Source organism: Rhinatrema bivittatum, chromosome 6, assembly GCF_901001135.1.
Source record: "Rhinatrema bivittatum chromosome 6, aRhiBiv1.1, whole genome shotgun sequence".
In the NCBI taxonomy this organism is placed as follows: Eukaryota; Metazoa; Chordata; class Amphibia; order Gymnophiona; family Rhinatrematidae; genus Rhinatrema; species Rhinatrema bivittatum.
Window position 1 is genome coordinate 177,764,971 of NC_042620.1, and position 25,922 is coordinate 177,790,892.

At 46.0% G+C, this 25,922-nt stretch overlaps 1 protein-coding gene across 2 annotated transcripts in view; it reads left to right on the forward strand.

Moving 5' to 3' along the window:
- LOC115093852 overlaps positions 1-14,501 on the forward strand; it is a 73,837-nt gene extending 59,336 nt beyond the window's left edge. For both annotated transcript variants that reach the window (XM_029606192.1, XM_029606193.1), the window contains exon 6: positions 12,191-14,501. In XM_029606192.1, the coding sequence (XP_029462052.1) occupies positions 12,191-12,794 (604 nt within the window). In that variant the 3' untranslated portion in view covers positions 12,795-14,501. The remainder of the gene's footprint in view (positions 1-12,190) is intronic.
- The last annotated feature ends 11,421 nt before the right edge of the window (positions 14,502-25,922 follow it).

Here is a 25,922-nt window from a genome sequence, read left to right on the forward strand (position 1 = left end):
TTTTCTACACTTGTACTTCAAATGAGCTGTTTTTCATTTTCTAATTTTTAGTGCTAAAGGCATTGCTATTTCTACGATGCTGTGATGAGTAATATGCAGCAAGTCTTGTTTTCGCTTATGAATATTATATCTGTTCTACTCTGTGGGGGGTGGGAGGATGGTTGATTGACCTTTTTTTTATTTAAAATGCAAATTTGATTACCTCACTCATCGTATTCCTTTCCAGAATATTTATAAATATATTAAAAAGCACTGGTCCAAGTACAGATCCCTGAGGCACTCCACTGTTTTGTTTTTCAAATGTGAAAACAGACCATTTAATCCTACTCTGTTTCCTGTCTTTTAACCAGTTTGCAATCCAGAAAAGAACATCGCCTCCTATCCCATGTCTTTTTACTTTTCTTAGAAGCCTCTGATGAGGGACTTTGGTGTAATTGGATTTTCAGAAGGCGTTTGACAATCTACTAGTTCACCTTTATCCACATTTATTCAACCCTTCAAAAAAAAAAAAAATGTAGCAGATTTGTGAGGTAAGACTTTGTCCCCACACTGGGGACCTGGAGTCATCTGATGGATGTGCTCCTAACCTCCCCCTACTCATGGTTCAACAAGCAACTTACATTGGCGTTAAACTACCATGCTCAGGACATTTAAAAAAAAATTAGAAAGTTTTAACCAGAAAAACTTTGAAAACCAGGATATAAAACTCTCCTGTATCATTTTCTTAAGTTCAATAATATGGAGAACTTCATTGTCCTGACTTGTTTCACTCCTGTTGCAACGCCCCTATCATAGCTTGGATCCCAGTGGAGCTGTAAAAGGAAGACTTCAACCCTGGGGTTATCCTGCATTGTCAGGGAATTAACAAAGTCCGTAGCTGCGCAGGGAGTCGCAAATACCTGTGTAGTACCTTGATGACAAACACGCAATTTAGCTGGATATATCAAAGAAAAGCGAATGTTCTTATTGAATAAAGTCGTACATATAGCTGAGAATCTCGCCTTTGGGTGGAGACTCGTACTGAAAAATCTTGAAATACAAGAATCCTGTTCTCATAATGAAATTCTCTGGACTTGCGGTAGTGCTGCAGAAGTAGCACTTTGCACACTTCCTGAATTATGCACACAATCACCACTCTCTGTCTTTGATTTACATCCGTAATGGCCTTTGCGCCGATTCTGTGGGCCCGGACCACCAGGCCCCCCCGAGGAAGGCGGAAGGGTGGAAACCAGTGCGGTGAGCCAAGTTTCCAATACCCATGGCAAGCCTATGTCTCGCACAACCGGCGTTGACTATTCCAAAGGTGTCTATTCCTTCCTTACCTCCTCAAGAAAAGGACTGAGGAGATCATCGTGAAAGATGTCGACACAGTCATCGCAAGGTTCAGTCCACCGATCCAGGCAAGCCCTCTGCATCGGCGTCGACAGAGCCACCGGCAAAGAAGCCCCGTCCAGAAAAGGCCCCATCCTCTTCTGTGACCGGGTCACCGAGGCATTCCCCACCTTCAGTGGTGCCGGGATCCGCGATTCCACCTTCACCAGTGGACCTTCCGGCTACACCAGAGCCGGGTTTCCACGCCCCAGCCTTCCATGAGGAATTGAATCAGATGATCCAGGAGGCCATCGGTAAAGCACTTCAGGGCTTCCAACCTCCATCTATGCCAGTACTGGTCCCCGAGCCAGTCCCCGATCCGATTCCTGTAGCACTCTCACCGCTACTGGGTAGACTGGATGCCTCCGATGGAACCGAGAGCACCGGTGGGTCCAGTGCCTTCCACACAGATTCCATTATCATCAGATGATGAAGAAACACAGATACCCATTCCACCGTCTGGGATTTTGCCACTGACTTGTCCATCGATGTCACCGGTCCCTTCGGTGCCTCCATCGAGGCAGTCGGTGCCACCTCCGATGCCAAGTCCTGGTCCTTCAGGATTAGCACCAGGAGAACTGCTAGGTGCTGGAGATCAGCCCTATGATCCTTGGACAGATGATACGTCCCAAGATACAGATGAACTACCATCAGAGCCCTCTCCCCCAGATGAAAGACTACATTCTCCACCAGAAGATCTGTCTTTCATTAATTTCATCAAGGAAATGTCTGAAACCATTCCTTTTCAACTTCAGACAGAAGAAGACTCTAGGCACAAGATGTTGGAAGTACTCCAATTTCTAGAAGCTCCTGAGGAAATCATGTCTATACCTATTCATGAAATCCTGCTTGATCTCCTGAAGAGAAACTGGGAACACCCAGGTTCGGTCCCACCTGTCAACCGCAAGGCAGATGCCACCTATCTGGTGCAGTCAGCTCCTGGGTTCCAAAAGTCACAGTTGGATCATCACTCAGTTGTTGAATCGGCCCAGAAGAAGGCACAATGTTCAAAACCTCATTCCTCCATACCTCCAGGAAAGGAACAACAATCCCTGGATGCTTTTGGCAGGCGTGTCTTCCAGGCTCAATGCTCATATCTCGCATTGCCTCTTACCAGTTATACATGACCCTGTATAACAGAGACCTTTTTAAGAGGATCCAAGATTTCTCTGATTCTTTATCAGAGCAACTACAGGCTCCGCTTCATACTCTGGCTCAAAAAGGTCTGGATGCTGGAAAGTACGAGGTCCGCGCTGCGTATGATATCTTTGACATGGCCTCTAGAGTGTCTGCAGTGGGGATTAGTGCAAGAAGATGGGCCTGGCTCAAATCCTCGGACTTAAGACCAGAAGTCCAAGACAGGTTAGCAGATCCTACCCTGTGTGGGTGATAATCTCTTCTAGGAAAAGATCCGAGAGACTGTGGCGCAGTTGAAGGACCACCATGAAATGCTGCACCAGCTTTCTTCTGTGCCATCTGAGTTTCCTTCCGTCCCTAAGAGAACTTTCAGTCATGACTCTAAGCGGCTGGCTTACAAGCAAGGAAATTTTATCCTCCGGCTTCTAGAGGACGCCCTTCCAGACCCTTATCAAAAAGATCAATCCAGGCAGACTCTGCCTCAAAAGTCTCAGCCAGCTTCTCAACCTGGACCAGCATCAGGGTTTTGACTCCTTCCTAGAGAGTGTAAGATAACCTCCTCTTCCGTCCATACCGGTCGACGGTCAGCTCTGCCACTTCAACAGCGCTTGGCATACAGTCACCACAGACCAGTGGGTACGGGTAGTAGTCACTCAAGGTTACTACCTAAATTTCCTGACTGTTCCAGCAGACTCTCCACCTCGGCTGACCACTCTCCCTTGCTCGAACAGGAGGTCTCATCCCTTCTCAAATCCCGAGCAATAGAACCAGTGCCCCTCTCCCAACACGGGCAGGGGTTTATTCCCGGTATTTTCTAAAAAAAAAAAAAAAAAAGTCAGGTGGCGTGCGCCCTAAACATATTTTTGCAGAGAGAAAAATTCAAAATGGTAACCTTGGGCTCTCTACTTCCTCTTCTACAAAGAGGAGATTGGCTATGCTCTCTAGATCTCCAAGACACACACGCACATCTCAATTACTCCATCTCATCGCAAGTACCTGCGATTCATGGTCGGCCCTCATCACTTCCAGTACCATGTACTACCATTTGGCCTACCGTCCGCTCCACGAGTATTCACCAAATGCCTGGTGGTGGTCGCAGCCTTCCTCAGGAATCAGGGTGTGCATGTCTACCCTTATCTTGACGATTGGTTGGTTAAGGGCTCTGACTCAGCAGGACGCACTAACCTCCCTGCGTCTCACTATCCACACCCTGATCTCCTTAGGGTTTCTAATCAACTATCCCAAATCCAAGATAGTTCCATCCCAAACCCTATCCCTTTATAGGGGCTGACCTAAACACTATACAGGCGAAAAGCCTTCCTTCCCCAGGATCGCGCTTTCACCATAGCATCTCTGGCGCGTCACCTACAGACTCTAGTATCTTCAACTGCTCGTCACTTTCTCATACTGTTGGGTCATATGGCATCCTCAGTGCATGCCACTCCGATGGCTCGCTGAACAATGAGAGTGATGCAGTGGACCTTAAAACGCCAGTGGATTCAAGCTTGTCAGCCAGTGTCCACCATTATCCAGGTTACCAAACAGCTCCGTCTGTCACTAGCCTGGTGGATACTCCACTCCAATCTCATTCAAGGCCTTCCATTCCAGCCTCCAGATCCTCAAATTACTTTTGTTAATAAAGCCTTGGCATGAATTCCTATATTAAGAACATAAGAACATGCCATACTCGGTCAGACCAAGGGTCCATCAAGCCCAGCATCCTGTTTCCAACAGTGGCCAATCCAGGCCATAAGAACCTGGCAAGTGCCCAAAAATAAGTCTATTCATGTTACCGTTGCTAGTAATAGCAGTGGCTATTTTCTAAGTCAACTAATTAATAGCAGGTAATGGACTTCTCCTCCAAGAACTTATCCAATTCTTTTTTAAACACAGCTATACTAACAAATTCCAGAGTTTAATTGTGCGTTGAGGGAAAAAGAACTTTCTCAGATTAGTTTTAAATGTGCCACACGCTAACTTCATGGAGTGCCCCCTAGTCTTTCTATTATCCGAAAGAGTAAATAAGATTCACATCTACCCATTCTAGACCTCTCATGATTTTAAACACCTCTATCATATCCCCCCTCAGCCGTCTCTTCTCCAAGCTGAAAAGTCCTAACCTCTTTAGTCTTTCCTCATAGGGGAGTTGTTCCATTCCCCTTATCATTTTGGTAGCCCTTCTCTGTACCTTCTCCATTGCAATTATATCATTTTTGAGATGCGGAGACCAGAATTGTACACCGTATTCAAGGTGCGGTCTCACCATGGAGCGATACAGACGCATTATGACATTTTCCGTTTTATTCATCATTCCCTTTCTAATAATTCCCAACATTCTGTTTGCTTTTTTGACTGCTGCAGCACACTGAACCGATGATTTCAATGTGTTATCCACTATGACGCCTAGATCTTTCTTGGGTTGTAGCACCTAATATGGAACCTAACATTGTGTAACTATAGCATGAATTATTTTTCCCTACATGCATCACCTTGCACTTATCCACATTAAATTTCATCTGCCATTTTGATGCCCAATTTTCCAGTCTCACAAGGTCTTCCTGCAATTTATCACAATCTGCTTGTGATTAAGTACTCTGAACAATTTTGTGTCATCTGCAAATTTGATTATCTCACTCATCGTATTTCTTTCAGATCATTATAAATATATTGAAAAGTAAGGGTCCCAATACAGATCCCTGAGGCACTCCACTGCCCACTCCCTTCCACTGAGAAAATTGTCCATTTAATCCTACTCTCTGTTTCCTGTTTTTTAGCCAGTTTGTAATCCATGGAAGGACATCACCACCTATCCCATGACTTTTTACTTTTCCCAGAAGCCTCTCCTGAGGAACTTTGTCAAACGCCTTCTGAAAATCCAAGTACAGTACATCTACCGGTTCACCTTTATCCACATGTTTATTAACTCCTTCAAAAAGTGAAGCAGATTTGTGAGGCAAGACTTGCACTTGGGTAAAGCCATGCTGACTTTGTTCCATTAAACCATGTCTTTCTATATTTCTGTGATTTGATGTTTAGAACACTTTCCACTATTTTTTCCTGGCACTGAAGTTAGGCTAACCGGTCTGTAGTTTTCCGGATCGCCCCTGGAGCCCTTTTTAAATATTGGGGTTTAGATTAGGTATCCTCAGTCTTCAGGTACAATGGATGATTTTAATGATAGGTTACAAATTTTTTACTAATAGGTTTGAAATTTCATTTTTTTTTAGTTCCTTCAGAACTCTGGGGTGTATACGATCCAGTCCAGGTGATTTACGACTCTTCAGTTTGTCAATCAGGTCTACCACATCTAGGTTCACCATGATTTGGTTCAGTCCATCTGAATCATTACCCATGAAAACCTTCTCCGGTATGGGTACTTCCCCAGCATCCTCTTCAGTAAACACCGAAGAAAATAAATCATTTAATCTTTCCGCGATGGCCTTATCTTCTCTAAGTGCCCCCTTTAACTCCTCGTCATCTAACGGTCCAGCTGACTCCCTCACAGGCTTTCTGCTTCGGATATATTTTAAAAGTTTTTACTGTGAGTTTTTGCCTCTACGGCCAACTTCTTTTCAAATTCTCTCTTAGCCTGTCTTATCAATGTCTTGCATAAACGTTGGAAAGTTAAATGTATTATCTTATTTTCTTCTGTTGGATCCTTCTTCCAATTTTTGAATGAAGATCTTTTGGCTAAAATAGCTTCTTTCATCTCCCCTTTTAACCATGCCGGTAATCATTTTGCCTTCTTTCCACCTTTTTTAATATGTGGAATACATCTGGACTGTGCTTCTAGAATGGTATTTTTTAACAATGACCACGCCTCTTGCACACTTTTTACCTGTGTAGCTGCTCCGTTCAGTTTTTTTCTTACAATTTTTCTCATTTTATCAGTTTCCCTTTTGAAAGTTAAGCATGAGAACCGTTGTTTTTGCTTACTGTCCCCCTTCCAGTCATTAATTCAAATTTGATCATATTATGATCACTATTGCCAAGTGGCCCCACCACCATTACCTCTCTCACCAATCCTGTGCTACACTGAGAATTAGATCTAAAATTGCTTCCCCTCTCGTCTGTTCCTGAACCAATTGCTCCATAAAGCTATCATTTATTTATTTATTTATTTAAGAGTTTTTATATACCGTCATTAAGTTATTTACCATCATAACGGTATACAATAGTGCTCCAATATCAAAGTGAATATGGATCATAATTTACATAGGTAGTGCCAGTACTATTCGGTAACAAACAATATAGACTAATATAATTTACTATAAGGATATGCATATGAAGAAAATCAGTTGGGGGATTGTATGTTTTATAGCGATGTATCCTGTGGTTTGACTACAGTTAAAATTAGTGGTGAGCTAATTTCCAGTAGTAACTGGAATTGTGAGCTTGTTGCTACATGTCCGCTTATTCTTGTTTACATGCATGCATCACTCTCTTGTTGAAGGCTAGTTTGAAGAGCCAGAAATTTATTTCTCTAGCGTGTCCCGATGATACATTTACCCAAACAGACGCATCCACACTCGGGTGGGTGCACATATAGGCGACCTGCAGACTCGGGGAACCTGGTCTCCACGAGGAAGTCAACACACCAGATAAATTCTGGCGCTACGGGCGATATAGATATGCCCTCAAGGCTTTTCAGGATTGCCTATCAACAAAGCCATTCTGATTCAAACCGACAATCAGGTTTGCGATGCAAAGAAAGGGAAACGGGCTCCTACCATCCTGAGTCTGGAAGCTGCACAGATATGGGCATTGGCCTTTCCCGCTCGATGTACCCTGCCTGGAGTAGACAATCTTTTTTGGCGGACAAGCTGAGTCACACTTTCCATCTCCGCCACAAGTGATCGCTCAACCCCATGATAGTGGACAACAATATTCCAACACTGGGGTTACCCTTGCATAGACCTCTTTGCGTCGGTCCACAACCACAAAGTAGACAACTTTTGCTCTTCTCATTCGCAGTCACCACTCGCAACCAAGAGATGCCTTCGCCCTTTCCTGGGCCAGCTGTCTCCTTTATGCGTACCCTCCACTTCCTCTCATTTCAAAGACTCTTGAAGCTCCGGCAGGACAAGGGATTAATGATCCTGATCGCTCCCCACTGGCCACGCCAGGTGTGGTTTCCAATCCTCCAGGACCTTTCAGTACGCCTGGAGATTGCTCTGGGGAAGGATCCCCTTCTAATCACTCAGAACGAAAAGTACCTGCATCACCTCAACCTCCAAGCTCTGTCTCTGACGGCCTGGATGTTGAAAGGTTAATACTCCAACCTTTTACCTTTCAGAGTCTGTATCCCGAGTACTGGTGGCTTCACAAAAGCTTTTCAACGAGGTCTTATCACTCTAAATGGAAGAGGTTTATGGTCTGGTGCACTTCCATGTCCATAGACCCCTTCACTTGTTCCACTGCGAGGTTCCTAGACTATCTCTGGCACTTGTCAGAGTTAGGCCTAAAAACTTTCTCTATCAGAGTGCATGTTAGTGCAGTGTCTGCGTACCATAAGGGTATAGGAGATGTCTCCATCTCAACACAACCCTTAGTGTCACGTTTCATGAGAGTCTTGCTGCATTTAAAACCTCCACTGTGCCCTCCTGCCCGTGCTTGGGACCTTAATGTTGTTTTGGGACGGCTCATGAAACCTCCGTTTGAGCCTCTCCACTCCTGTGATCTCCACTATCTATCTTACCTGGAAGGTAGTTTTTCTTCTTGCGATCACGTCCACTCGCAGAGTTAGTGAATTACAGGCATTAGTTACCTACCCGCCGTACAGTAAACTCCTGCATGATAGGGTGGTACTCCGCCCTCACCCTAAATTTTTACCAAAGGTAGTGTCAGAATTTCATATCAATCAATCCATCATCCTACCTACCTTTTTTCCCAGGCCCCATTCCAATCCAGGAGAGCAGGCTCTGCATTCGTTAGACTGCAAACATGCTCTAGCCTTTTATCTAGAATGCACGTCAGCCCACAGGAAATCCACTCAATTGTTTGTTTCGTTCGATACCATCAAACTGGGGAATCCTGTGGGAAAGCAGACCCTCTCCTCCTGGTTGGCGGACTGTATCTCCTTTTGCTATCAGCACACTGGCATTCCGCTACAAGACCGTGTGAAAGCACACTCTTATCAGGGCCATGGCGACATCAGTAGCGCACCTCCGTTCTGTGCCGCTTGCTGACATATGTAAGGCTGCTACCTAGAACTCTCTCCATACTTTCGCAGCCCATTATTGCTTAGATAAGGCTGGCAGACAAGATTCCATCTTCGGTCAGTCTGTTCTACGCAACTTATTTTCAGTTTAACTTTCCAGCATCCTTCTGCCGACCCTTGTGGGATTCAGGATGACCTCCTAACCAAAATCCACCCCTGTTGTTGTGCCTGTTGCACATCTTTGGGTGCATTTGGTGTATTGCTCGGGTATCCTCAGCTAGGTACTCACCCATATGTGAGGACTACCATCCTGCTTGTCCTGTGAGAAAGCAGAGTTACTTACCTGTAACAGGTGTTCTCACAGGACAGCAGGATGTTAGTCCTCACAAAACCCGCCCCCAACACGCAGAGTTGGGTTCGTTTATGTTTTCTTATTTTATTTTTCGCACATAATTTTTACTATAAAACGAGACTGAAGGGGGACCCCTGCTGGATGCAGGGTCAGTGCATTGCTGGGCATGCCCAGTAGGTGCCAGTCAAAGTTCTAGAAACTTTGACAAAAGTGTTCCGTGATTGGGTGACATCATCAGGATGGAACCCAATCACAGATCACTTTTGTCAAAGTTTCTAGAACTGGAGACCTTGGGATTCCCGATCAACTACCCAAAATCTAACCTCCAACCCTCTTTAGAACTGGACTTCATTGGAGCTCGACTGGACACTGTCCAGGCGAAAGCTTTTCTGCCTTGAGAAAGGGTGGAGACCCTCGCAACTCTCACTCGACAGATCTCCAACTGCTCACACGTCTCTGCACATCAGTTTCTTCACTTATTATGCCATATGGCAGCGACAATGCATGTCACCCCCTGACTCAGTTGCATGTTCGCAGAGCCCAGTGGACGTTGCGTTCCTAGTGGTGTCAGGCTACTCAGGACCTGTGTGCTCATGTTCTGGTCATGACACTGGTGCAGCAGTCTCTCTGGTGATTGGCAACCCCCTCCAATCTGAAGCAGGGATGTCCTTTTTGGAGCCCTCAACCCCAGGCTACCCTCACAACCAATGCATCCCGGTCAGGGTAGGGAGTACATGTTGCGGGCCTCTACACCCAGGGCTTTGGACTGCATAAGAATTGCAGTTCCAGATCAACCTTTTGGAGATGCGAGCGATTTGGTACACCCTACAGGTATTCCGAGAGCAACTCCTAAACAAGGTGGCTCTGGTGCAAACTAACAGTCAGGAAGCAATGCGGTATCTGAACAAACAGGGGGGAATGGAATCCTTCACCCTCTGTCAGGAGGCGGTCCACATATGGTCGTGGCCTATTAACGGCATCACGCTCAGAACAGTGTACCTCCCAGGGGTGGACAACACCCTAGCAGATGCCTTGAGCCAAGCATTTTGGCCTCAATAAAGAAGTGGCGAACTGGATTTTTCGCTCCTGGGGTACCCCGGACATAGACCTCCTTGGAGAACAGGAAAGTACACCGCTTCTGCTCCCTAGGTCAGAAAAGCAGTGGATCCATGGCAGGTGTGTTTCCGATTCACTGGGGCAACGGGCTGCTGTTTGCTTACCCTCCTCTTACATAGCGAAACATTCCAGAAGTTGCAACAGGATCAGGGCTCCATGATCCTGATCGCCCCCTACTGGCCCTGTCAGGTCTGGTTTCCAACCATCCAGGACCTAGCCTTGCGCCTTCGGGTCTGATTGGGAACAGCTCTGGACCTAATCATCCAGGACAAGGACAGGCTCCGATACCCCAACCTAAAAGCCCTGGTGCTCATGCCTTGGATGTTGAGCGGGTGACTGTGCCTGCCCTCAGCCTTTCAGAGGGGGTATCACATGTTATTCTGGAGTCCAGAAAATCATCCACTAGAAAATCTTACAATCTAAAGTGGAAAAGGTTTTCATCTTGGTATGAGGGATGTGGTCTGGAAAGTTATCGTCTTGATCGCAGTTACGTTGGCTCACAGGGTCGGTGAACTGCAAGCTCTCGTGTCAAACCCACCTTAAAGTTTTGTCACGACAAGGTGGTTTTGCAAACGCACCCGAAGTTCCTCCCTAAGGTGGTTTCAGAGTTCCATCTCAACTAGTCTATTGTGTTGCCTTATTTTTTTCCCAAGGCCTCACACTCTACACTCACTGGATTGCAAGAGGGCGCTTGCCTTTTACTTGGAACGGACAGCGTCCCACCGCATCTCCACTCAAGTTTTTGTCGTCTTTGACACAAACAGGTTAGTAGTCGCGGTATCCAACTAGCCCCTATCCCATTGACTAGCGGACTGCATTGCCTTCTGCTATGTGCAGGCGTGCTTGCAGCTTGATTGTCACTTCAAAGCCCACTCCGTATGGGCCATGTCAGTCTCGGTGGCTCACTTGCATGCAGTTCCCATTCTCGAGATTTGCAGAGCGGCGACCTAGAGTTCCCTCCACACATTTGCCTGACATTGCCTGGGCAAGGATGGCAGGCAGGACTGTCAATTCGGATAATCCGTCTTCTGTAATCTTTAAACCATAAAAATACAACTCTTCCTCCATCGGCTCTGTCCTTGAGTGCAGGCCTGCTCCTGTGGTTGTTACTGCTCCAGTTGTTGTGCACATTGGTACCAGTTTTCTGCAGCACGTTTTGGAGCGGCCTTAAGCTACTTAATCACCCATGTGGGAGGACTACCATTCTGCTTATCCTTGGAGAAAGCAGAGTTGCTTACCTGTAACAGGTGTTCTGCAAGGACAGCAGGATGTTAGTCCTCACGAAATCCCACTCACAACCCCACAGAGTTAGGTTTCTCTCGTGCTTTTTTATTTCCTTTTTGCGAACTCTATTAGAAGACTGAAGAGGGACCCTGCGTGCGCGCGTGGTTAGTGGCATGCTCAATGTGCCAGTCAAAGTTTTCTGTGCCGGGCTCCATCCGATGATGGTGATGTGTGAGAACTAACATTCTTCTGTCCTTGGAGAACACCTGTTACAGGTAAGCAACTCTGCTTTTCCCCTTTAAATCCCCACCTCGCAGTGTGACTGCAGTGGAAATCCTCTAGATATAGGACAAATCTTTACATGTGTGCCCTTGTAGCTTGAGGAAATCCTCCTGGGAGATATGAGCATGGCTTCTGCAGAACTCATTTGCCCTGCCATATTAAGTAACAGGAGTTTAGGTATGGAAATTGAAACTAGAAGTGTTTGTATGACAGTGCACCATACTGCGACTGAGTCTTAGACCCACATTTTTTATGTACACTTATTTGTTTTCAAAGAAATATGAATACTGTAGACTGTCTTGGCCTAGTATACCACTACCAATCAAGATATCTACAGATCTTATGATGGATGTGATTTGTGAAGCAGTGCTTGGTCTCCAGGCAAGAGAGAACAGTTGTGAACTATTTCACTACTCCTGCTTACTTGGAACTAGAGGGTTTAGCCCAGGAACCACACGGAACCTGTTGATTTTCCTGTGGAAAAAATTTTTCTTAACAAATTTCCCACTAGCATTGGTTTATAAAGATATTTTTTTTTCACTTTATAGGAATCTCCAGTTATGTAAGAAGACACGAAAAGGATTCTCTAATGTGCAGTCCAAAAAACAAAGGAAGGTGCAACAATGGCACTCGCATGTGTCATCTAAAAAAACGATGGGTCAAACTAAAGTAAATACTTTTAAAACCAAAAGCAAGAGAAAAGATGAAAACCCCTATATTTTTAAAGTTTCTTCAACGCTAGCACAAACCTGTGGAGAAAACAGTGGTGAAGAATCTGAAAGTGTATTGAAGTTGGCAAAAAAGAAAAGATTATCCAGAGCTGAAGACATTAGAGAGGATGTATCTTCTTGCACAAAAAGATCCAGTAAAAGCAGTGCTGCTGCTGCAAAGGTTGCTTCATCCAGAAGTAACCCAGACCTGAAAATCGAGAAGTCCTCAAAATTCAAATATAATAATTCACTCATGGACACAGACACTAGAGAGCCATTATTGGAGGAAAGAAGTTCAAGTGCATCCTCTTTCTGCAAAACAATAGAAGGGCTAGATGATGCAGATTCAGATCCCTTTGCATGGGTGCATCATGGTAGCTTCAGAGATATGTTAGATATGCTGAATTCAGGAAATTCATATAGTTCTGTTGTCAGAGAGTAGTATTCTGATATTTGTATAAATTGATCACCATTTGTTAAAATTAAGTGCTTCTTTAAGCAAGTAATTGGTCTTTAAAAAATTACTGTTAATTGTATATTTGATACAAGTTTCTGCATTTTACTTTTACTGCCATTGGTTATTTGGATAAAAAAACTGGAAAATAAAGTCTTGTGTTAATAAATAACAGTTCCTCATTTTAAGGAGAGAAAAAGTATTGTCTGAATATTACACTGTAAATGTTAAAACATTTGACTATCGTTCACAAGACAGAAAAGTAAAATATTTGACTTATGAACTTATCTGCCCTGTGAAAGGATAAGAAGTGATAATCAGGAGGGCCACAAATCTTAGCATGAAGCCAAGGCAAGGAACTTATCTATAAAATCATACTTTTATTTTTGAATGCTGTTAAAATCTAGTTGAGACAATTAGCCTGAATAAATATTATGCAAGTACATTTACCTAATATCAAGATGGAATTGTGGTTTATCGCTTTAAATATGTCCATGGGGATGATACCAAAGGATTTTGTTATTGATGCCAACACTTTCTAAAGAGGGTGTAAAAAGGGAAAATTTTATAGGAAAGTGTAACCAAAAGATTTGAACTATAAAATTATTTTTTTTTGTCACTCACTAGATGAATGTTTTTGGATTTATCTATTTTAAACCCTTCAGCGAGTGAAAAGTTATTCAAAGCTTATTGTTATAGAATATAGATTTTACTGTAATTTGATGTGTACAATTTTTTTTAAGTTATAAAGGACCACATTCCAAGTTACTAACCTGTTGAGCCCTTGAGAAACTACGACTGGGATTTGCATAGACCTTTCCCTTTGTGACTGTTTGACTAATTTTGTCTCATTACAGGATTTTAACAAGATTTAGAAATAAAAATGTGAACTCTTTATATATGACCTTCGGGGATAGCACATCTTACCAGCTCTGCGATGTACAGTGACCCTATGGTGGTCTTGTCTGAAGATTCATCACTTTTGGGTACAAATTCAGGGGCTGGCCAAGGAAATACTGGGGGAGGAGCCACCCTTGCTCTCGGAGCTGTGGCTCTTGGGGATATGGAATGAAGATATACACTTTTCCTATACAAGACTGATGTGATACCTGGCTATAGCAGCCAGGCTGGTAGGGCGAGGTGGTGGAAAAGGAGGGAAGCACTGGCTCGCAGGGAAGAAATAACCTTTTTTTCCTGTCAAACCCTCCCTCCATTTGTACCATAGGGTCACTGTATATCGCAGAGCTGGTAAGATGAGTCTAGTGGTGGCCAAATTAGTGGGCATCAAAGCCATGGAAAAAATCACGGCCTATCACAGAGACTCTAAGTATGGCAAGCTTTGGGACCCTTTTGAAAAGTGGACACGAGATCACCACACATAACTTAAGGGTGAATGGGGGATCCCCTACCCCAGGGAAACCCCAACATGGGAACACGGCTAGACAGCTGTTATGGTACAATAATGCACAGACATTGTTTGGATATGATTTTTTGGTTATTGTTTCTTGTTAAGAGGTATCACTTGTATACTTTTTGATGTTACATACTGTAGGAATGTTATGGGGAGAGGGAAGGGTATACCAGGAAAAACTGGATAATGTGGATGTCTTTGAGGAGATACAGCTGTATGAAGAAATACATGGTTTGTATAATATCTTGCATTATCCAAATAAAAATGGTAAATACAAAAAAAAATGGTAAAGCAGGATTTTGTGATCAGTAGTGTTAAATACTGAAAAAACATCTAACAAGGATTTACATACAGCCACGATCAAGGTGTCTCCCCAGAGAGTTAGAGGGAGAGTAACCAAATTTCAGTGCTTAAGGATTATCGAAAGCCTATTGGAATTGGTGTAATATTTGGTGATCATTGACAAAGTCAGCAACATGTTGCAGCACAGCAGATTTGATTATCTTTGATACAAAAGGTAATGAAGATAGTGGCCAGTGGAGCAGGCTTGAAGCCCCTCCACCTCATTGGGCTCAAGTAAGGAGAGAAGTGCCATTCTCAATCGTTGGAAAGTCCTTTGCATACATTGTGGGGTTCAGGACTTATTAAAAAGAAGAGCCATTTCCCTGCATGTATCATTACCAACTCTTCTGCATTTTTGGTACAGATGAACCAGAATAGTTGTCTTGCACAGAGACACCCCTATATAACCTTAAAGAAGGTCATGAGTGCAGTAGCCAGCCCAAAGGGCAGGGCCTGAAATTGAAAAATGACTTCCCAGAATGATGAAGTGTAGGAGACATTGAAGTTCCTAGCAAATAGGAATGTGTAAATAGGCCTATGTCAGGTCGAGAGACGAGAAAACTCCCCTGCTTATACTGCCATTATTACGGAACAGAAGAGTTATCACTCTGAAAACAAGTCTCTCACAAATGTCGATTGACTCCATTCTGATCCAGGATGGGCCGAAAGGACTCCCTTCCTGGGAATGACAAAATAGATGGAATAGTGCCATAACTCTTTTCTGCCTTCAAGGAAAAAACTAAAGACTTATTGTGCAGATTAGCGTTCAGTCCATTAGTACCTGTTTGAGCCCTTTTCCATACACAGCTTTGATGTGAGTGCATGTATTTTCTACTTTTATTTGTATGTTTTAACTTTGTTTTATGCTATATTAATTTTGCAGTGTTTTATTTGATGTATGTTTTACTGGAAACCACTTCAATATTCTTTTATAAAGAAGCAGTATACAAACATTTTTAAATATATAAATCTAACAGCCTCCTTAACACTGCCAATATCGTCTGTAGAGAGTTGCATGGAAAAACCATTTCAACATCCGGAGTAAGTTAGAGAAATTGTAGAACTTGGCCATCCCTTATCACCTCTAGACCCCACTGGTCTGTCATAATATGGGTCCATCTTTGATAAAGCGAGGTAGACGCCTGCATTTCTCACAGGACAAGCAGGATGGTTGTCCTCACAAATGGGTGACATCGAGGATGGAGCCCAACCACGGAAAACTTCTGTCAAAGTTTCAGGAACTTTGACTGGCCCCTACTGGGCATGCCCAGCACTGCACTAACCCTGCAGCCAGCAGGGGTCTCCCTTCAGTCTTCTTTTTTCCGCGCAGCAGTAGCCACGCGGTAGAAGAGCTCTTAACCACGTTCCTGACAGGAATTTCAAACTCTTAGTTTTGAAGAAAATTTACCCCACAGGGGTCTCCCTTTGTCAAATTTTCAGTCCGCGGAACTTCGGTAAGTTTTTGCCGTTGTTCGGTCGACTTCCGTCAAATTTGGCCCTCGAGGCCTGTTGTCAGTCGACAGTCCCGCGGCTAAATTTTTGGCTGTTCGCCATGGCGTCGGGGTTTCGTCGGTGTCTGGACTGTACCCGAACTATGTCAATCACAGACCCCCATGGAGTCTGTGTTTTATGTTTGGGAAGCGAGCATGATGTTCTGACTTGCACCAAATGTGCTCTCATGACTCCAAAGGGTCGCAAAGCCAGAATGGAGAAGATGGGGCTCCTCTTCCACGCTCGTACCCCAACGCCATCGATTGCATCGACGTCATCGGAACCGGCACCGACGAGGTCTCATCATCATCGACAACCCTTCGGTGACCGTCCGCCTTCGGTGACTTCCCGGCCATCGACTCCGGTTCCTTCCCCTGATGCTCGAGGGGATCGAAAGGAGAAACATCGCCATCGACGTCATAAGTCTCGGCCTGTCGAGGAATCGACGTCATCGACCTCCGTACAGACCGAGCCACCGCCAAAAAAGCCTCGATCAGAGGTGGCACCGTCCACTCCTGTTTCGCAGGCACCGAGGCAACCCTCACCCCCTCGGGGTTTGGGAGCCGCGACTCCACCGGTGACAGTGGTCCCTCTGGCTCAGCCTCAGCCTCCCTCTCCCGTCGAGCCGGGTCTTGTTACCCCTGGTCTCCGGGCAGAACTGGACCGGCTGGTCCAGGAGGCCATCAACAAGGCGATGCAACGATTCCAACCTCCGACGACACCGGCACCGAGGGTGGAACCGACCACCGAGCCCATTGCAGCAGCACTGGCTCCGTTGCTAACCCGGATGGAAGCGCTCATGACAGCCCTTCCACCGGTGATACCTGCGTCACCGACACCGGCAAGACCGCTGTCACCGACAGGTTTTTCATCAAGTGGAGAAACACCGTATCGGATTCCCCCTTCGGGGATAGTTCCATCGGTGCCATGTCGTCCCTCGCCACCGACCCTTGTCTTCGGGGGCACCTCTGCTCCACCGAGGTTTCCAATGCCGGCACCGATTCCTTCGGTGCCCACACCCGGCACCGATACCGGCACCGATTCCATCGAGGATTTTCTCGATGCCCCCGGTGACTCCAACTAATATTTCGGAGCCTCAACCTGGACCCTCAGGGGTTCAACCCCCCTCGAGGTCCTGCAAGTCATCACCAAGATCCCTATGACACTTGGGGTGATGATACATCTACTGACACCGATTGATTTGCCTTCACCACCCCTCTCCTGCAGAGAGTAGAAAGCGTTTCTCCCCCTGAGGACCTCTCTTTCATAAATTTTGTGAAGGAAATGTCAGAGTTGGTTCCTTTCCAACTCCAATCTGAACAAGATGACAGGCACCAGATGATGGAATTGCTCCAATTCCTGGATGCCCCTAAAATCATCACTTCTATTCCCATTCATCAGGTTTTTCTAGACCTCCTTAAAAAGAATTGGGAATCTCCTGGCACTGTTTCCCCGGTCAACAAAAAAGCTGACTCTACATATCTTGTACAATCAGCTCCTGGTTTTCAAAAACCTCAATTAGACCATCATTCCGTAGTCGTAGAATCAGCTCAATGAAAGCTAAACGACCCTGAAGCCACCTCTTCCATGCCTCCTACTAAGGAAAACAGATTCCTAGATAATATAGGTAGGAAGGTGTATCAAGGAGCTATGCTGATTTCCAGAATAGCTTCTTATCAGCTTATATGACTCAATATAATAGGGTCCTCCTGAAACAGATGCAGGAATACACGGATGCCTTGCCTGAACAATTCAGCCACAGCTTCAATCCCTCCTAAATAAGGATTTGAAGCTGGGAAGCACGAAGTAAGAAACAGCTTATGACATCTTCGAGCGTCCCACGAGAATTTCAGCCACAAGCCATCTCAGCCAGACGCTGGGCTTGGCTTAAGTCATCTGACCTGCGACTAGAAGTTCAGGACAGGCTATCTGATTTACCCTGCCTAGGGGATAATTTGTTTGGCGAGCAAATTCAACAAATTGTTGCTGAATTAAAGGATCATCATGAGACACTTAAACAGCTCTCATCTATTCCTCCTGACTTGCCTTCTAAACAAACATTTAGGAAGGACTCCAAAAAGTCTTTCTTCCGTCCATGGAAGTATTATCCCCCTTCAACCAAGTCTAGGCCTGCAAGGTCTTATCGTAAGACTCAACCTCGCCAGACACACAAACAAAAGCCAACAGCAGCTCCACCACCTGGCCCTGCTGCAGGTTTTTGACTTTCACCCTGGAGAGCATTTACCAAACCCCTCTTCCAAATATACCAGTAGGAGGACGGCTGTGCCACTTCCTAGAAAGGTGGCAACACATTACCACAGATCAATGGGTTAATAGCAATTATTGCACAGGGTTACCACCTCAACTTCCAGTCTCTCCCTCCCGACTCCCCACCTCTGCAGGCGTGGAGACATACCGATCACTCTGCTCTTTTAGAGCAAGAAGTTTCTCTTCTCCTACTATCAAACGCTATAGAACCCGTTCCTCACTTACAACAAGGGCTAGGGTTCTACTCCAGGTACTTCCTGATCCCAAAAAAGTCAGGAGGACGTCGTCCAATCCTAGACCTACGGGCCCTCAACAAGTACCTTTACAAGGAGAAGTTCAAGATGGTAACCCTTGGGCTCGCTGCTCCCTCTCCTACAAAGAGGGGATTGGCTATGCTCTCTAGACCTAAAAGACGCATATACTCACATTGTGATCACACAATCTCATCGCAAATACCTGCGCTTTCTGGTAGGAGCCGAAACCACTACCAATACAAAGTACTTCCTTTCGGCCCTGGCATCTGCACCACGAGTTTTTACCAAATGTCTCGTAGTGGTAGCAGCATTCCTCAGACAGGAAGGTGTCCACGTCTACCCCTATCTGGACGATTGGTTAGTCAGGGCCCCAACCCAGCAAGCTGGCTCGGTCCTCCCTGACCCCTAACAATTCAAACCTATACTTCTCTAGGATTTCTAGTCAATTACAAGAAATCCTACTTCGTCCATCTCAAACCTTATCCTTCATTGGGACAGGACTTGGACACCTTACAAGCAAAGGCCTGCCTTCCTCATCAAAGAGCAATAGCTCTTGTGTCCCTAGCTCGCCAGCTCTGCAGTATAACACACAGCCACTGCTCACCAATTCCTCGTTCTCCTGGGACACATGGCCTCCTCAGTCCATGTAACTCCCATGGCTCGTCTCGCCATGAGAGTTACACAATGGACTCTAAGACAAAAATGGACTCAGGCTCTTCAGCCTCTGACCTCCCTTGTTACATTCACACATGCACTCCGGCTGTCTCTTGTCTGGTGGACAAATCAATTCAACCTCCTACAGGCTTGCCCTTTCTTCCACCAGATCCCCAGATAATCCTCACCACCCGACGCTTCCAACATCGGTTGGGGAGCCCATGTAAACACTCTACAAACTCAAGGATTCTGGTCACCAGAGGAAGGCCAAACACCAGATAAAATTCCTGGAGCTGCGAGCAATTCGCTATGCTCTCAGGACTTTTCAGATTGCCTGTCAAACCACGCAATCTTAATTCAGACAGACACCAGGTGGCCATGTGGTACATAAACAAGCAGGGAGGCACAGGCTCCTTCCTTCTTGTGTCAGGAAGCTGCGCAGATTTGGGCGAAGCCCTCTCCCGCTCCATGTACCCTTAAGGCCCATCTACTTGCCGGGAGTAGTAGACAATTGTCTTGGCAGACCAGCTCAGCGAGTCTTCCCAACACACGAGTGGTCACTCAATCCTCTGGTAGCGACCTCTCTGTTTCACAAGTGGGGTTATCCCCACATAGACCTCTTTGCGTCCCCTCAGACCACAAAGTGGACAATTACTGCTCTCTCATGCAGAGCCAACACTCTCGGCCCAGGGATGCATTCTCCCTCACCTGGACAACAGGTCTGCTCTATGCATTCCCTCCACTTCCTCTTCTGTCGAGGACTCTCGTGAAGCTACGCCAGGATGGAGGAACCATGATCCTGATAGCACCGCATTGGCCACGCCAAGTGTGGTTTCCCATACTCCAGGATCTCTCCATCCGCAGGCACATTCCTCTGGGAAAGGACCCGCATCTGCTCACTCAAAACAACGGATGCCTCCTCCATCCCAACCTCCAGGCCTTGTCCCTGACGGCATGGATGTTGAAAGGTTAGTCCTTCAGCCATTTAACCTTTCGGAATCGGTTTCTCGTGTCCTGATAGCTTCACGAAAGCCTTCAACAAGAAGATCTTACTCATACAAATGGAAAAGGTACACATCATGGTGCACTTCTCAGTCCCTTGATCCCCTTTCCTGTCCAATCTCTAAATTCTTGGACTATTTGTGGCATCTATCAGAATCAGGACTTAAAACCTCTTCTATAAGAATGCATGTCAATGCGGTAGCCGCCTTCCATAAAGGTATCGGGGGTGTCCCTATTTCAGTACAACCCCTGGTAACACGCTTTCTTAAAGGCTTGCTCCATTTGAAGCCACCTTTACGTCCTCCGGCCCCATCTTGGGACCTTAATCTGGTTCTTGGTCGTCTAATGAAACCACCTTTCGAACCTCTGCACTCCTGTGATCTCAAATATCTCACATGGAAAGTGCTATTCCTTTTAGCTATTACTTCAGCGCGCAGGGTTAGTGAATTACAGGCCTTAGTTACCTATCCGCCTTACACTAAACTCCTGCAGGACCGGGCGGTACCCTAAATTTTTACCTAAGGTAGTTTCGGAGTTTCACATCAATCAATCCATCATACTACCTATCTTCTTCCCAGGCCCCACTCCAACTCCGGGAACAGACTCTGCATACCTTAGACTGTTAAACGTGCTCTAGCCCTTTTATCTAGACCGTACAGTTTCTCACAGGAAGAGCACTCAATTATTCATCTCTTTCCATCCTAACAAGTTAGGACAACCTGTGGGTAAGCAGGCTCTTTCCTCCTGGTTGGCGGACTGCATTTCCTTTTGCTATGAACAAGCTGGCATTCCTTTCCAAGACCGTGTCAAAGCGCACACTGTGAGGGCCATGGCGACTTCAGTAGCACACCTTCGATCGGTTGCCGCTTCCTGACATCTGCAAAGCTGCAACCTGGAGTTCCCTCCATACCTTTGCAGCCCACTATTGTTTGGATAAAGCTGGAAGACAGGATTCCATCTTCGGCCAATCTGTCTTGCGAAACCTTTTTCCAACTTGATTTACCAACACCCTTCCACCTTCCCGGTAGGGTGCGGATGTCCTTTACCAAATTCCACCCCAGTTGTTGTGCCTGTTGCACGCCGTTGGGTACATTTGGTGCACGTCAGGACATCCTCAGCTCGGTACTCACCCATTTGTGAGGACAACCATCCTGCTTGTCCTGTGAGAAAGCAAATGTTGCTTACCTGATGTAACAGGTGTTCTCACAGGACAGCAGGATGTTAGTCCTCACGAAACCCGCCCGCCACCCCACGGTGTTGGGTTCGTTTATTTTATTTTTCGGCACTGCCTGTAGCTATAAAAACAAGACTGAAGGGAGACCCCTGCTGGCTGCAGGGTTAGTGCCGTGCTGGGCATGCCCAGTAGGGGCCAGTCAAAGTTCCTGAAACTTTGACAGAAGTTTTCCGTGGTTGGGCTCCATCCTCGATGTCACCCATTTGTGAGGACTAACATCCTGCTGTCCTGTGAGAACACCTGTTACATCAGGTAAGCAACATTTGCTATCTCCTGCTGTAGCAAGTAAGCCTGCACCCCTCAATTGCGAAGAGCGACATGCTTCAGCTCCGGCACCCCCAACTGTGCGAGGCTTCTCCAGTTGAAAGGACTGAGAACTTCCAAAGGGGTGAGACCTTTGAGTAATTGCTCCTCTGTAAGGATAAACACAACAGGAAGCCCTGGAGCAGCAAAACCATAACACTACTTCCTGTCCTCCAGCTAACCTCCCCCAGCGATTCACCATCCTCTCCAACTCCCCCCCCCCCCCCCCCCCCCCCCCCAAAAAAAAAAAAAAAAGCAAACCCTTAAAAGGGTAATCTTGTGAGATCCGATCTGGAAATATTGTCTGTACACAGCCATAATCATCATCAGGCCACATCTCTGGAAGCTGCCGGCATCAAGATAGCCACACCAGCTATTAATGCGGCTCCCAGTTTCATCATCGCTTCACCATCTAACTCGCTCCTGAAACTCCTGAGGAAGACACAAACTAGTCTGAGTCAACAGCCAGAAGCAATTTGCAAAGTTCAACACCCGTGGCCTCAAAGCCTGCTAAGGATAGGCCTTAATCCTCCTATCTTGCACATCCTTTAGAGCTGCCTCTCATACCATCAGGACGGTAGTTTTCTTTGTATCAGTGTATCTACTTTCAACTGTTTCCTTCAGGTCCAAAGGGTACAAAATCGCCAAGGCACAACCCCCCCTTATTAAAACCTGCCTCCGGGGCATTCTCCTCAAGGTCAATTAACCCTTGACAGGACACTATAATTACAGTGACCAATATTGGATGTTTCAACTGCACGCCCGTAGTGACACCCCCGGCCACACCAAGTATCTTCAGGGTCTGAGTCAACAGACGTGGTAACTCATCTGTCTGAAAATAAAAATATCTGATTATAATCCGATGAAACTCCAAATCAGGCTTAAACCCTCCCTCTTGTAGAGCTGAGGAAAATAATTCCCATCAGAATCCTCAGACATGACATATAATCTGCATTTAGCTGAAGAGCTCCCGGGACAGCTTTCCTGCATACTTTGCCCACAATGGCTGACAAATGTGAGGCCCGAGCATTCACTCCCTACTTAGTAGGTTGCTTCACCTATGCCAAGCACCCCTGCAGAAAAGGCTCCAGACCCAGGAAACATTCCATGCAGGAGAAGGAGGATGAATCTATACTGGGGCTCCTAGGCCCAAACTTGGCCCTCTCCAACCAGTCTCTCAGGACAGCCTCTGCCCTTGGGAACAAGGAGGTAGGAGAACTGCCAATTGCCATGTCTCTCACTTCACTTCCCTCTGAGATTCCATAGGCCGCGGGAATATTCCAACATGCATGCACCCCCCTCCGGAAAGCACCACACAGTTGCCGGCCCAATGTTCACCTGAGTTTAACAGGAGCGATTGGCAGAGGAAGAGAAATTTGCCTGCTACCAGCCCATGGTGGCTGAGTGGGGACCCCCCCCTGCAAGGAGCTTTCTCTTGTGGGGAAAAAAGGGAGGTGCTGAACCTGCCCCACAGACCCTGCCCTCCCTGCTTCCACTGGGCAACGAACAGAATGGCTGTGGATCAGCTAAGGACTGGGGACCGGATTTGAGAGTGCCCCTCTCGTGCTGCTCTTATTTCTATGAAAAGGCTTTGTACATAATACAAACCCCGTTGAAAGAGCCTGTGAGGGCTCAAGGACCGGTTAAGAGGAAAATCCTTTACAATTTAAGCCTTTACTGCTCCTTCCTGGGGCCAAAAACTGCTGGGTATAACCTAGGTTGGGATCCCCTGCCTTCCCCACTGACACGGACAGCTTGGCCTGAGAACCCAAGATGGCCACTTTTCCCATGCCGATAGAGGGAGAGACATCGACAGCCTCAGATCCCCATGGTGCCGTTATCAACTTGCCCACATCAGCAGACTGACCAGACCTAGCAGAGGTGGCAGGCAAAACTGAAGTGCCTACATGGCCTGCACACAAATCTGTCCTGTTTAGCAGCAATCACAATCCCCCACAGGAATGGCAAGGAGCTCCGCGTGCCCCACACGACCAAAATTGTGCACCAGGACACACTCACCCCTTGCTGACTGTAGAATCTCTGCATCCCTGAACGCTGCCCGAAGAGATGCTACAGAAAGACAGATAAATGCTAAGCAAGACCCCCAAAAATAGAACCAGGCGCCTAAATAAACTGCTTTGTCTGTTTCTTTTTTAAACTAACTGCTTTGTCTTTCTTAAAACTTTAATGTTCCAGGCAAGCAAGAAACAAAGGAGTATACTTTCCTGAATATCAGGCTTGCATCAGAAGGACTGCCAGCAGATTTCAGACTGCTGCTTCATGAAGTGGAGGGATCTGGACCACTAGATATACACACCACGGAACTGCAGACTGAGCTAACAAAAGGGTCACCAACCTTCTGCTCGTCCACGTCAAACCAGAAGGGATGGGCCTACCAGCCCTAACAACACCCTGGCAAAATTAGGAAAATCTTCTCTGTTCATTCCTTTTATTTTTTTTTCTCAGACTTCAGGTTTTATTTTAATGCAACTCCAACATTGCTCTCTGCTTCAACGGCAAGGCATAACAGGGAATTGGATTCAAACAACAACAACCAACAAGGGCCTTGACTTTTATGGTGTGAGAAAATGATAAGCATGGGGGTAACCGACCCAGTACAGCAGATACTACCATAAGTTTGCTGGGAAGACTGGATGGACTATTTGGTCTTTTTCTGCCATCATTTCTATGTTTGTTTAATCTACTATCTGCTGGAGACAGAGAAATGCCGAGGGACTGCAGGTGGCACACTAGGGTAAGAAGCAATTTCAGTAAAACTTTCTCTCTCTCCATCTGCTGGTAGGAAGGCAAAACCCAGGAGTCTGGAGTAATCTGTGGTACTACAGGAATGAAAATTAGCAGGTAAGAACCAATTTTCCTTTTTCAGAGCCAGCAACACAACCAGCATCTAAGAATTACTGAGCCTCTTGCCAGCAACGTAGTTAACACTACCTTCACAGATGGATCGAACCTCAATGCCAATAATATTTCCTTCATCAGCACCTTGAGCCTTGGAGCCTAGATCTGTACCATCTATACACTGAGCCTCTGTACCAATGCAACTCTTTATCAAATCACCAGTTGCTTTGATGCATTCAGGAAGGATGGGAGGAACAGAGATATGCTCTACTTACCTTCTAGTTCAAGGATGCTTTCCCTATCTAGGTTATTGGAACAAGGCCTGCGTTGGGACACACTAGATCCTATCTGCTTCCTGGTGCCCTTAATTTCTAACCTGACTCCTGGGCAAATTCTGCAAAGTCCTGAGGCTATACAAGAGGGTTGCATCTTGATCTCTGAAGAGAATTATCTATTCCCAATGCCTGGCCAGAGGGCATGGCAGCTCTTGGACCAAGTGCCAGTCAGTGAAGACTTTATTTGCCCTCTGGTGGCTAAGAACAAGGAGGCCATCTGCAACATTTCCTTTGAGGAATATCATTTTTGCTTCCTTAAGAGGGTACTTCTTCAGAATCCTGCCAGTCAGAGGATGATCATCAGGAATACGCCGAGGTGATCAAGGACCCCTCAGTGTCCCTTCTTCCCTTGGTTCAGAGGACAGATCAGAAATCCCCTCCAGCCCCCTACCTGAGACTCCAGAACACTAGTCTCAACATGAGGACCTCTCCTATTGCAGGTTTCTGGATAAGTTGGATAAGGCGCTAGGGAGTCAACGCCCATAAAGACAAAGACCTACATCTAGAAGTCTTCGGCCCTTCTTCAGATTTTAGACATCCCACTGGAGCCAACAGCCATTCTGATCCATGCGATCCTGCAAGAGTTACAATGTGGGAGAATCCAGTTTTCTGCACCCTAGTACCCAGGAACAGAAACCTAAAGTATACAGTCCATAAAACTCCAGAGTCGGCAATAAAAGGAGCAAATAAATCAAGAATATTCTCCAACACTCCACCAGCGAAATAACTGGACCTGCTAGACCACTTTGGTGAAAAAGGTATTGCCGAGTGCCATGCTTAAGGCACGCATCTCTGCACATCAGTTTTACATGCTGCAATACTTACATGATTTGCATTAAAAAAACTGAAGATGTTCCTTATGCTAATTGGCAACAACTCTGCTCACCTGCAGATGCTTTTGGATGCAGAAGAGTGTATACTCCATCTTATTTGGTCAGTGTAAGAGGCTTTTGACATGATGGC